Source organism: Electrona antarctica (assembly GCF_951216825.1).
Source record: "Electrona antarctica genome assembly, chromosome: 4".
NCBI lineage: Eukaryota > Metazoa > Chordata > Actinopteri > Myctophiformes > Myctophidae > Electrona > Electrona antarctica.
This window is the reverse complement of record NC_136809.1, coordinates 4,782,533-4,797,042: the sequence shown is the minus strand read 5'-3', so window position 1 is coordinate 4,797,042 and position 14,510 is coordinate 4,782,533. Positions and strand designations below refer to the sequence as shown.

General features: G+C 45.0%; 1 protein-coding gene across 3 annotated transcripts in view; it reads left to right on the top strand.

Moving 5' to 3' along the window:
* ctnnd1 (catenin (cadherin-associated protein), delta 1) overlaps window positions 1–14,510 on the top strand; it is a 95,432-nt gene that overhangs the window by 26,563 nt on the left and 54,359 nt on the right. For all 3 annotated transcript variants that reach the window (XM_079499032.1, XM_079499033.1, XM_079499031.1), the window contains exons 2-3: window positions 8,421–8,495; window positions 11,127–11,252. In XM_079499032.1, the coding sequence (XP_079355158.1) occupies window positions 11,133–11,252 (120 nt within the window). In that variant the 5' untranslated portion in view covers window positions 8,421–8,495; window positions 11,127–11,132. The remainder of the gene's footprint in view (window positions 1–8,420; window positions 8,496–11,126; window positions 11,253–14,510) is intronic.

Below are 14,510 nucleotides of genomic sequence, written 5' to 3'. Positions count from 1 at the left end.
GACTGCATGATTGATTAGGGCTAAAATCATCTCTCACACAATCATTGGCGAATGATGACGGTGGTTTTGGTGCGAAAAAATATATTTGTGGAAGATTTTCCAGAGGTTTTTGTTGCTCATTGTGCTTATCAGTGTCACGCAATTTTGTTCAAATGGTATCCAATGGCCTCTGTGATCTTATTGTGCCTCTGTTAGCCTAATGGCTGCGGAGATGGATTGGCCTATCTCACAGCCCGCTTTCCACGCCCACTTCCGGTAAATAGTGGTGTCTTTAACATGAGCATTTACACGTTTTTTTCTCTGGAGAATCTAAGTACATTTTCTAATGTAAAAATGTGACAGACCAATATTATTATGAAGCAAACAAGATGGTAAATCAGGTCGAACAGATAGAACAAACCTTACCTTGAGAAAACAAAAGTTGTAGACTTCTTAAATAACCTCTGTTAACATGTAGCGTCTATGGAGTGACGTCACGCTATCACCACTAACCCCGAAAGGGGGCGTATTTAGGGGGGCGGGGAAATTCAGTGAGATAGGCTTATCGTAGATTGTAACGGTTATTATTAACTCTTGTGTATTGTACACTGATAAGGAGAACAGGGAAACGTGCAATGCTGCAAAATAAGATGTTTGAATGAATTGCCAGGTTTCATGACTGCATAATTATCGTGTGTATTGTCCATTTGTCCGAGCACCGCCTGTTACCTCCTGACCGAGCTGACACACCCGCAGCGCTCAGTCTCGTTGTATTTGAACGTTTTTTTTTTTATTTCGACGTCAGGCCTAAATGGGTTAATGTATCTGCGGCCCATATGGTCATATCAATACAAATATAATACGTCTCAGTCAGGACAACTCAAGAATGGACCATGGAATATATATATATATATATATATATATAATGAGCAATATATTTATTATGGTTTGGCGATGAATTGGATCTGCTTTTTAGGTATACTCGGATCAAGCGCATCAGTCCCCCAACCATAGATAGGGACTCTGAATCCCCCGTACCTAGACAGTAGATCCAAAACGACAGGTGGTGGTAACTAGCTTGGGTTGGAGGAGGGTGAGCAGCAAAGGTTGCAGCTGTGTGTGTGTGTGTGTGTGTGTGTGTGTGTGTGTGTGTGTGTGTGTGTGTGTGTGTGTGTGTGTGTGTGTGTGTGTGTGTGTGTGTGTGTGTGTGTGTGTGTGTGTGTGTGTGTGTGTGTGTGTGTGTGTGTGTGTGTGTGTGTGAGCAAAACAAGCAAGCCGATTGAGCAGTGCGAACTTCTGGTTTAACCCATTCTGGGCGGGAACCCCTGTTGGTGTTTTAAGCATTATGTTATGCTTTAGCTATTGAAAAATAGCAGATCTACAAGCTCGTAGCTCTGCTATTTTTGATAAATCAAAGAATCACTGACATAGAAACATAGCTTTTTCAGAAAACTGTCAGGATGTAGAAGACATTTTTAGAATCTGATCTCAGGTCTTAAATAGCCGGTATGAAGATGGAATTAAATTCCAATTAAAGGGCCGGCAGCAACTGCAGTGAGGTTTAAAGGGCCGGCAGCAACTGCAGTGAGGTTTCCTGACTGCAGTTGCTCTGCACATGTCTGTGACATCATGTCTGTGACATCATGTCTGTGACATCATGTCTGTGGCATCATGTCTGTGGCATCATGTCTGTGGCATCATGTCTGTGGCATCATGTCTGTGACATCATGTCTGTGGCATCATGTCTGTGGCATGATATCATGTCTGTGACATCATGTCTGTGACATCATGTCTGTGGCATCATGTCTGTGACATCATGTCTGTGACATCATGTCTGTGACATCATGTCTGTGGCATCATGTCTGTGACATCATGTCTGTGGCATCATGTCTGTGGCATGATATCATGTCTGTGACATCATGTCTGTGACATCATGTCTGTGACATCATGTCTGTGGCATGATATCATGTCTGTGACATCATGTCTGTGACATGTCTTTGACATCATGTCTGTGACATCATGTCTGTGACATCATGTCTTTGACATCATGTCTGTGCCATCATGTCTGTGACATCATGTCTGTGACATCATGCCTGTGACATCATGCCTGTGACATCATGTCTGTGACATCATGTCTGTGGCATCATGTCTGTGACATCATGTCTGTGGCATGACATCATGTCTGTGACATCATGTCTGTGGCATGACATCATGTCTGTGACATCATGTCTGTGACATCATGTCTGTGACATCATGCCTGTGACATCATGCCTGTGACATCATGTCTGTGACATCATGTCTGTGACATCATGTCTGTGGCATGACATCATGTCTGTGACATCATGTCTGTGACATCATGTCTGTGACATCATGCCTGTGACATCATGCCTGTGACATCATGTCTGTGACATCATGTCTGTGACATCATGTCTGTGACATCATGTCTGTGGCATGACATCATGTCTGTGGCATGACATCATGTCTGTGGCATGACATCATGTCTGTGACATCATGTCTGTGACATCATGTCTGTGACATCATGTCTGTGACATCATGTCTGTGGCATGACATCATGTCTGTGACATCATGTCTGTGACATCATGTCTGTGACATCATGTCTGTGACATCATGTCTGTGACAGGCGCGAGGCTCATTATTTTCATTGTTTTGAACAAGATTGTAGTGTTTCTTCCAAGAGAGAGTATCGTGAATGAATGAAGACTTATTTTGTAACTTCATTAAATGATCACAATGTTTTGGTTCATTGAGGTTTGGCCTTATAGATGGAAATGTGTCTCTTTTTACTGTGTGTTTCCTTAACCTTTACACTAGTAGTGTCGTGTAGTAGTCTGTTACAAAATACATTTGTAAAGTTTCAAAATAATACTGACATTTGTAGCTTGCGGCACTTTTGGAATTTTGCTGAGCCATCTTCAGTCGAGAAGCCCTGAAATGAATGCATGGTATGCACACACACACACACACACACACACACACACACACACACACACACACACACACACACACACACACACACACACACACACACAGAGACAGACACACAGACACACACAGACACACACAGACACACACACACACACAGACACACAGACACACAGACACAGACACAGACACAGACACAGACACAGACACACACACACACACACACACACACTCAGACAGTGCAGAATAATGGCTTAGCTATAGCCTATATCCTGACTACTGTTTGCTAACTTGACGGTTCACTGGTTTGTCGGTTTCCGGAGTCCCCCCCCCCCCCCCCCCCCCCGTCTAACCTGTTTCTGCTGCAGTGTAAATCACATTGGTGCCTTAACTCTTTACGCTGGATGCCGGTTTTAAACATTCTCTATCTTGACTCCATCTCTCCTCCTGCTCTGTGCTCTGCCTCTCAGCGTGACTGACAGACAGTGTGTGAATGGAGCAGTGTGCGAGCACGGCCTCCCTGCTAGCCTCGGTGCGAGAGCAGGAGAGGCAGTTTGAGATGCTAAGCCGGGCGCTGGAGGACGAGCGCAGGTCGTGCACTGGTACCCTGCCCCGCCCCCCCCTCCCCACCACCATGCAGGTAAAAAACGACAAAGACCTCCGCCCGCCCGCCCGCCCGGACCCTGCCTGGCTGGGTCCGAGTGAGTTCACCCACCGCCCGGACCCTGCCTGGCTGGGTCCGAGTGAGTTCACCCACCGCCCGGACCCTGCCTGGCTGGGTCCGAGTGAGTTCACCCACCGCCCGGACCCTGCCTGGCTGGGTCCGAGTGAGTTCACCCACCGCCCGGACCCTGCCTGGCTGGGTCCGAGTGAGTTCACCCACCCCATTGTCGTCATCCTCATCCCATCGCTGACCGACTGACCATATTATAGGCCATTCATGAAGAAGCCTGGGGTTCAAAATGCCTCCTCCTCAGTTTGTCTCAATTTGGATCTGCTCTGGATACTTATGATGTTGGGCTTGATTTCTTGTCTTAGTTGGATGCCCTGGAAAGAGCTGGAAAAGCTGGGCAGAACAATTTTAAGCTGATGTATTTATGGACCAAATTTATTTGAAATGTCCTTAGAGTTCCCTCATTATTGCCCGTTTTCCTTATACTTTCTATTCAATATAATGAAAATATAAAATGAAACTAGTGGGCAGGGTAAAGTGATTGATTTATTAGGGTAAATATGTTTTTTATCATATTGGCAAAAATGTATATATTTGCCCAGCATTGTTTCCAGTGAGTGTAGCTTAACCCATTTTGGGCGGGAACCCCTTTTGGTGTTAGCATTATGTTATGCTTTAGCTATTGAAAAATAGCAGGTGGCGTGCTACGAGCTTGTAGGTCTGCTATTTTTGAAAAATCGAAGAACCACTGACATAGAAACATAGCTTTTTCAGAAAACTGTCAGGATGTAGAAGACATTTTTTAGAATCTGATCTCAGGTCCAAATGGGTTAATATCTGAGGAGGTGGGTGGCTCCCCCCTGGCTTCCCTCCCTGTCCTGTGCCTCATCCGTTGGTGATCACCGTCACGATCCACGCATCGTTTCCACTTCCACCCTCCCATCCATGGGATTCTTCTCAGTAACCCTCCCTCCTCCTCCGTGTCATTTCTGAATAACAGCCCCATCATGTCCCTCTTGTCAGTCATCTTCCCAACAGAATGATCGTGTCCTCCATTCAACTCACTTCATGTTCGCATGCAACGGTCCATCGCTTGCTTTGATATATTGTTGTCATTGTTGTGTCGTTCTGCTCTTTGTTGTTTGGATCATGATGATGATGATGATGATGATGATGTGTGTTCTCAAAGCATGTCGTGATTGTAATCGTGTCATTTGAATCCATACTAGGGCTGCACGATATGGACAGAATTTCACATCTCGGTATTTGCCAAATATTGCGACGTCGATACGATATATTATATTACCGTTAAAATGTCATATTGTCTGGGCCATGGCTCAGTGGTCCAGACACCTTGGCTGGTAATCCAGTCTGGCAGTGTGCCGCGGGTTCGACTCCCGATCCCGACGGCCTTTACTGCATGTCTCCCCCCCCCCCCATCTCTCTCACCAGCCTACTCAGCCTACTGTCTGTCCCTCCATGAAAAAATAAAAATAAAATAAATTTCAGACATTTGGTTAATTATAGTATGATGATGTTATAATTTAGCTATTGAAAAATAGCAGATCTACAAGCTCATAGCGCGCCACCGAGTGGCGCGCTATGAGCTTGTAGGTCTGCTATTTTTGAAAAATCGTGAAAATCGTGATATATATATATATATATATATATATATATATATATATATATATATATATATATATATATATTCTTTCAGAGCACATTTTTTTAACTCAAATCTTTGCTTCTGAGGGGTTCCTGGAATAACATATTTTCAGATGGGGGGGTCGGCGGCCAATTACATATCATTTTTGGGGTCCTTGACATGAAATATTATATATGAAAGCCAAGGTATTTCAGAAAATTGTCAGAATTTAGAAGACTTTTTTTTTTTTTTTTTAAATCTCAACGTCTGGCCTAAATGGGTTAAAAATGGTATATCTTTGAAAAACAAAGAAAGGGTCCCGCAGAACCGATACCTGCCTGTGTTTGCCTGACTTCTTCTTCCACGCCCCCTCCCCCTCCCCCACCCCCACCCCCGCCTGTATGACCAGGGAGTCAGTCAGTGGCTTTTACAGACTGAAAAGTGACATCATCCTCCTCTGTATTTCCTCTGACGCATACATAGACGTACCGACAGGCAGCGCAGGCACTGCTCAGTCATTCACATCCTCAACTCCCTGACAGACATGTTCACTTGTTTACTAACTGTGCACATATGTGGCCCCCCGAGGCAACTTTTGAAACACACGAAACGCCAACGGAAACCAAGCTAGCACTGTCCACACCTCGGAAACCAAGCTAGCACTGTCCACACCTCGGAAACCAAGCTAGCACTGTCCACACCTCGGAAACCAAGCTAGCACTGTCCACACCCGGCCATTATACTTTCTCCTGCATGATTGATTGATTGATTGCCTTGTGCACACACATTACCGGGGTCAAGTAAGTCTTGATTCCCAGGTAATCTTGTGCGGGTTGATAAAGCAGAAATGCACAGAATGTAGCACAGAATGCAGGTTAGGTTAGTGTAACGGGCGTGCGTGAGAAATGTGGCTTGTGCTGGTTCTCTTATCTCTGAGCCGTGTGTTTACAAAGGCCAGAGGCTCCGACATGCCTCTCCCTCGACAAGGCAACCAAACACTCGGTCTTATAAAAACTGACAGGTTCTCACTTGTTCTCTGTTCTGCCTCTCTTCTCTGCCGCTCTCCTCCCTGTCGTGTTCTATTCTCGGGAGCTGCTTGTCGTTACCTTCCTTCCTCGCTCCGGTTTGATGTCTTCGTCTATCTCAAGACGGTTCCCAAACTTTTCAGCTCAACACGGAAAATTAGATATTTGCTCGAGATCCAAACTAGTGAAAATAGCCGATCTACAAGCTCACAACGCGGCGCGAAGCGAGCTTGTAGATCAGCTATTTTCACTACTTGATTATTTTGCTTCTAGTTTATGGAATTTCTTAGATTATTCTTTTATTCCTTCATTAAATTACGGAATTTATTTTTAATTAATTTTTTTTTCATGACATTTTTGTTGGGGCATGTTTTTTGAAATCATGATAAATAAACCCAAAATGTAGGAAACGACAAATAAAGGGACCCGTACAAATGTGTCCGACGCGACCCACAAACGGTTCCCGACCCAGTGTTTGGGGCAACAGTGGTCTTATCTGATCCCCGTTGTGCATGGCTTTTTCTTTCTTTCAATCATTTTATTTTTCATTTTTGCACAAACTGATACATGACTCACATATACACAAACAGACTAACACACAGACATACCTACATACATTATACATACATACGTACGTTCATACATCATCTTCTTCTTAACTCTTAGCCTGCCGCCATTAATTAATCCCTCGATTGCGTATTGCCATGGTTTAATCACGCGTGACACTTACTTTGAAGAGCCAAATATCCGTAATCGCATTTTACTATGAAACCATTCCGTGTGTGTTGACGAAGCTGGTGCTCGTTCTCTCGGTCGGTGGTGGAAAAAGTGGACCGCGAGTATCACAGCGCCTGCTACAGGCCGTTGAAAACGCTTGTCTGGGACAAAGCGTCCTCTGCAATGTCGCTTCTGTGAGATAAAGCCGTCTGAAACCAGAGCCGGCAATGTAAGTGGATGCGCGCGCATTTTCAAAATGGCCGCGCCCATTGTGTCAGAAGCATAACAAAGCTAACCGACGGTAGATTTCGATACGATCGTATTAAAACATGCATTAATGAATACATCGCTGTTAAAACGGCTTTTCCGTTTGTGGCAGGCTACAAGATTCTACGTTTTAAAATTCCTATGTTCCTGGCGGGTAAACGATTAATACTTAGTATATTCAGATCAATAACATTCAAAATCATAACAGTTTTGTACTTAACAGGAATGGTTCCTTAATTTGCAAAACCCCTTGATAATGGCTTGGCTTTTTCTAAAGTATTGTCCCCTCCCCTTACCCTGTCTCTCCCAAGTGGCATTACACATTCTTTCTATGGCTGACCGACTCGCTGTGAAAACCTGACACTATTCTCTCTCTCGTGTGTTTTTTGATACGAGTGCAGCAGCAGCGCCCATTCCTTCTTAACAGTGTTAACTTGTTGAGCAACCAGCCCCCTCTCTCTCTCTCTCTCTCTCTCTCTCTCTCTCTCTCTCTCTCTCTCTCTCTCTCTCTCTCTCTCTCTCTCTCTCTCTCTCTGTGTGTGTGTACCTTTTGTTGAGGACATGTAGCTGTAAATTGTCGTTGGGTTAGCGCGCTCGGCTCCCCATGTGGCTGGAATGGGGCAAACACCACCCGGCCACACCCATTATCACCTCCCATGTGGTCGGGTAATGTTGACAAATGTTGGAGGCAAGAAGTAAAAAAACCAAACCCTGATTGTTCATGTCATCATGACGTTGTCATTGTTATGTTGGTGAGAGGAATGTATGGATCATAAACAAAAGCGCTGTAGTCTTTCTGTGTTTACTTTGTGCATGATGTGCGCATGCAGCCACCCACATTTATGTGTGATACTTATGTCATTCTCATCGTTGTGTGGTATTATGTCATTCTCATCGTTGTGTGGTATTATGTAAGCTGCTGCTGCTCCAAGTGTTGGGTATAATTCAGCTGCCCGGAACAGTGGTGTACTGTCAAGTAATTCTGTGTGCGTCGCTGTGTTGTCCACATCTCATCTGTGTATCCATCCCTGTCGCTCCCTCCCTGTGTTCCATCACATGTGCATGGCTCCTCCTGAAGTGACGTGTCCGTTTCATCTCGTAGCTTTGCGTGGCGTTTCCTAACGTGGTCTTTGCGTTCTCCTTCTCCTTCTCCTTCTCCTTCTCCGTGCAGAACGGGCGTATTCCTTGTGATGCGGACTTGGAGAGGCTCACACTGAACGAGGGATACATCAACGGGACACATCACGTAAGTCAGCGGGTTCCCCAAACGTTTTACAGAGAAGATTTTGACGGCTCTAGCAGTGATTCTCAACCCGTTTCATTTCAAGGACCCCCGGAGTTTGACATGCATATTAGTCTACAGACACCCCCATTTAACCCATTCAGGCCTGACCTCAAAATAAAAAAATCCTCCAGTTTTCTGAAATAAATATTTTCGCGATTTTTCAAAAATAAAAATAGCAGATCTACAAGCTCATAGCGCGCCACCGAGTGGCGTGCTACGAGCTTGTAGGTCTGCTATTTTTCAATAGCTAAATTATAACAATGTTTAAAACACCAACAGGGGTTCCCGCCCAAAAATGGGTTAATGGCATTTCTATCTCTGGGACCCCCAATTTATGTTGTAAAATCAATGTTGATTCAACTCTGCGAGTGTACACAACTTTATTATCAACAAACTCAAAGCACGACTTTGGTAGCGTTTCCGTTTATATAAGTGTCCATGGATGGACCGGAGTTGACATTCCTCTTCTAGACGATGTCTTCCCTGTGTGTATATTGGTTTATTTTTACATTCACATTAATATTGCATCACTTCAGTCAAAATAACAGGCCTCCCGTCATGTCCTGCCAAAGCACCTCAACCACCAGGAAATGGAAGAGAATGTGGAATGTCTCGATTGTCTGCGTGATTCACACAAAGTATCCACAAATCATTATTTACATTGTTGTTGTGACGAAAGTCAAAGAACAAAACGATATCAAATATAAGTAGCCTTGCCGAGCCATGAGGCCCATAGGGCAGGAGCCTATCTCCTGTTTCTGTAGCGTGAGGCAGCTTGATGTACAAGTACACCCCCTGGACATGACGCTAGTATGTCGCAGGGACTTACCCCCAATCCAACCCTTGATGCTGAGTGTCAAGCAGGGAGGCACTGGGTCCCATTTTTAGAGTCTTTGGTATGACCCGGCCGGGGATCGAACCACCAACCTCCCAGTCTCAGGGCGGACACTCTAACCACAAGGCCACTGAGCTGGTGATATCAAATATACGTTTACATAAGGTGTGTGATAAAATAATACAGGCAATAGTACCCCAGTCTCTTGTGCAAGTATTCTTAACCCATTCTGGGCGGGAACCCCTTTTGGTGTTAGCATTATGTTATGCTTTAGCTATTGAAAAATAGCAGATCTACAAGCTCGTAGCGCGCCACCGAGTGGCGCGCTACGAGCTTGTAGGTCTGCTATTTTGGAAAAATCGAAGAATGACTGACATAGAAATATGGCTTTTTCAGAAAACTGTCACGATGTAGAAGACATTTTTAGAATCTGATCTCAGGTCAGAATGGGTTAATGAATTGTTGGGCATGTCCACAGAAAAACTGAATTCTAGCACTTCTTCTTCTCCATATATACGAAACATCACTACAGCACTCCATCTTAACACATTTTGTGCCCAAAACGTCTGTGGACGTCCTGGGTATTACCGCACGTGCATAGCCCAAGACGTCTGTGGATGTCTTTGAAAAAAAAAAATATATATATATATATATTTTTTGATTTTCTTTTTATTATCTTTTTTATTAAAAAAAATCAGAAAAATCAAAACACTTTTTAACTTTAACACGTGGTGCCAAAGTTTGTGTTTTCGCCATTGAGAATGCATTTGGCGTTTAAATTAAATAACTCAGAAACTATAAAACATTTCAAAGTAAAAAGTTCCAGCATGTGTCTCCACAGTCAGCTGAATTATAAAAAATGTGAATGGATTTTCTAGGTGAAAGTGATTTTGGGCAGTTTTGCGTGGGCTCTCAATGTGTTAAATGTCCTCGCCTACAACAATTTGACATTTAAACATTTGTATCTGACATTTAAACATTTGTAGTAATTACACCAACATATCAGACAGTACTAGTGGTTTATGGTGGCTTTGAGTCGGTTGCTTTCTTTTCTCAATTTGACTTGCTCAACTCAAAGTCAGGACAACTTCTATTAGTACCGTTTCACTTGATCTGCACAGTTAGGGCATCCTTGCATACACATGGATTCAAGTTCTCATATCAGTCACCACGGCTGATTTCAGTCATTTGAATTCCATAGAAGTCAGCGTGTCTGTGAATGCATGCTGCGCACCGGAAATAGCCAATCTATTGATTGGCTATTTTCGGTCAGTTACAGTATTTTAAGCTTGTAGATTGGCTATTTTCGGTCAGTTGTTTTTAAACCATTCTGGGCGGGAACCCCTTTTGGTGTTAGCATTATGTTATGCTTTAGCTATTGAAAAATAGCAGATCTACAAGCTCATAGCTTGTAGGTCTGCTATTTTTGAAAAATCGAAGAGCGACTGACATAGAAACATAGCTTTTTCAGAAAACTGTCAGGACGTAGAAGACATTTTTAGAATCTGATCTCAGGTCAAAATGGGTTAAGATGAAAGAGTATTTGAAGTGATCAATAGAATTACAAGTTTAGAAGCATAATCATCTTCCAGAAACATGACTGGGTCTCAGAAATATCAAAGGCAACCGTACAGATGAAATCTGTGATCTGGTCTAAATAAAACATTACATTTTTCAGTCTTGAGATTTTATATTTCTTGCTTTATTCCTTGCATGCACACAAACCCATTTAGTTGTGATGTGTGTGTGTTGTACAGTTCAGGATGGAGCCTGGCCAGATGGTGCAGGAGACCTTCACAGTGGAGGAAGACCCCCAGGAGTCTATCCCCGTTATCTCTGTGGAGACCAGCGACGACGGGACCACGCGGCGCACAGAAACCACGGTATGTTATTGCGAACGCAGTGAGCATCTACTATGAGACCCAGCAGATCACGTCTGTGTGTCTGTGTGTGTGTCACGCTGTAACACCACCCGCCCACCACCAGAGGGCGCGGCTGTATCACACAGCTTAAAAAAAAAAAAAAAAACTTAAAAAGGAAAAACGCACACACACAAAAAACTTAACTTAAAAAAAAACTTAACTTAAAAAAAAACTTAAAGAAAAAACTTTAAAAAAAAAAACCTAAAAAAGAAACACGCACGCACGCACACATACACACACTAAAAAAATAACTTGAAAAAACATTTAATTTAAAAAAACTTAACTTAAAAAAAACCTTAAGTACGTAATTTATTCTAATTGTTGTTATTGCAATTTACGAGCTGCGTTCGCTTCCCGCGTTTGCGCGTCTTACTTTTATATATATAGAGAGAGAGACCAGCGACGACGGGACCACGCGGCGCACAGAAACCACGGTATGTTATATATATAGAGAGAGAGAGACCAGCGACGACGGGACCACGCGGCGCACAGAAACCACGGTATGTTATACATATAGAGACCAGCGACGACGGGACCACGCGGCGCACAGAAACCACGGTATGTTATACATATAGAGACCAGCGACGACGGGACCACGCGGCGCACAGAAACCACGGTATGTTATACATATAGAGACCAGCGACGACGGGACCACGCGGCGCACAGAAACCACGGTATGTTATATATATATATAGAGAGAGACCAGCGACGACGGGACCACGCGGCGCACAGAAACCACGGTATGTTATACATATAGAGACCAGCGACGACGGGACCACGCGGCGCACAGAAACCACGGTATGTTATACATATAGAGACCAGCGACGACGGGACCACGCGGCGCACAGAAACCACGGTATGTTATATATATATATAGAGAGAGACCAGCGACGACGGGACCACGCGGCGCACAGAAACCACGGTATGTTATACATATAGAGACCAGGGACCACGCGGCGCACAGAAACCACGGTATGTTATACATATAGAGACCAGCGACGACGGGACCACGCGGCGCACAGAAACCACGGTATGTTATACATATAGAGACCAGCGACGACGGGACCACGCGGCGCACAGAAACCACGGTATGTTATATATATATAGAGAGAGAGACCAGCGACGACGGGACCACGCGGCGCACAGAAACCACGGTATGTTATATATATATAGAGAGAGAGACCAGCGACGACGGGACCACGCGGCGCACAGAAACCACGTTATGTTATATATATAGAGACCAGCGACGACGGGACCACGCGGCGCACAGAAACCACGGTATGTTATATATAGAGAGAGAGACCAGCGACGACGGGACCACGCGGCGCACAGAAACCACGGTATGTTATATATATATATATAGAGAGAGAGACCAGCGACGACGGGACCACGCGGCGCACAGAAACCACGGTATGTTATATATATATATATATAGAGAGAGACCAGCGACGACGGGACCACGCGGTGTACAGAAACCACGGTATGTTATATATATATATAGAGAGAGAGACCAGCGACGACGGGACCACGCGGCGCACAGAAACCACGGTATGTTATATATATATATATAGAGAGAGAGACCAGCGACAACGGGACCACGCGGCGCACAGAAACCACGGTATGTTATATATATATATATAGAGAGAGAGACCAGCGACAACGGGACCACGCGGCGCACAGAAACCACGGTATGTTATATATATATAGAGACCAGCGACGACGGGACCACGCGGCGCACAGAAACCACGGTATGTTATATATATATATATAGAGAGAGAGACCAGCGACAACGGGACCACGCGGCGCACAGAAACCACGGTATGTTATATATATATAGAGACCAGCGACGACGGGACCACGCGGCGCACAGAAACCACGGTATGTTATATATATATATAGAGAGAGAGACCAGCGACGACGGGACCACGCGGCGCACAGAAACCACGGTATGTTATATATATATATATAGAGAGAGACCAGCGACGACGGGACCACGCGGCGCACAGAAACCACGGTATGTTATATATATATATAGAGAGAGAGACCAGCGACGACGGGACCACGCGGCGCACAGAAACCACGGTATGTTATACATATAGAGAGAGAGACCAGCGACGACAGGACCACGCGGCGCACAGAAACCACGGTATGTTATATATATAGAGACCAGCGACGACGGGACCATGCGGCGCACAGAAACCACGGTATGTTATATATATAGAGACCAGCGACGACGGGACCACGCGGCGCACAGAAACCACGGTATGTTATATATATATAGAGAGAGACCAGCGACAACGGGACCACGCGGCGCACAGAAACCACGGTATGTTATATATATATAGAGAGAGAGACCAGCGACGACGGGACCACGCGGCGCACAGAAACCACGGTATGTTATATATATATAGAGACCAGCGACGACGGGACCACGCGGCGCACAGAAACCACGGTATGTTATATATATATATAGAGAGAGAGAGACCAGCGACGACGGGACCACGCGGCGCACAGAAACCACGGTATGTTATATATATATATAGAGAGAGAGACCAGCGACGACGGGACCACGCGGCGCACAGAAACCACGGTATGTTATATATATATATATAGAGAGAGAGACCAGCGACAACGGGACCACGCGGCGCACAGAAACCACGGTATGTTATATATATATAGAGACCAGCGACGACGGGACCACGCGGCGCACAGAAACCACGGTATGTTATATATATATATAGAGAGAGAGACCAGCGACGACGGGACCACGCGGCGCACAGAAACCACGGTATGTTATATATATATATATAGAGAGAGAGACCAGCGACAACGGGACCACGCGGCGCACAGAAACCACGGTATGTTATATATAGAGAGAGAGACCAGCGACGACGGGACCACGCGGCGCACAGAAACCACGGTATGTTATATATATATAGAGAGAGACCAGCGACGACGGGACCACGCGGCGTACAGAAACCACGGTATGTTATATATATATAGAGAGAGACCAGCGACGACGGGACCACGCGGCGCACAGAAACCACGGTATGTTATACATATAGAGACCAGCGACGACGGGACCACGCGGCGCACAGAAACCACGGTATGTTATATATATAGAGACCAGCGACGACGGGACCACGCGGCGCACAGAAACCACGGTATGTTATACATATAGAGACCAGCGACGACGGGACCACGCGGCGCACAGAAACC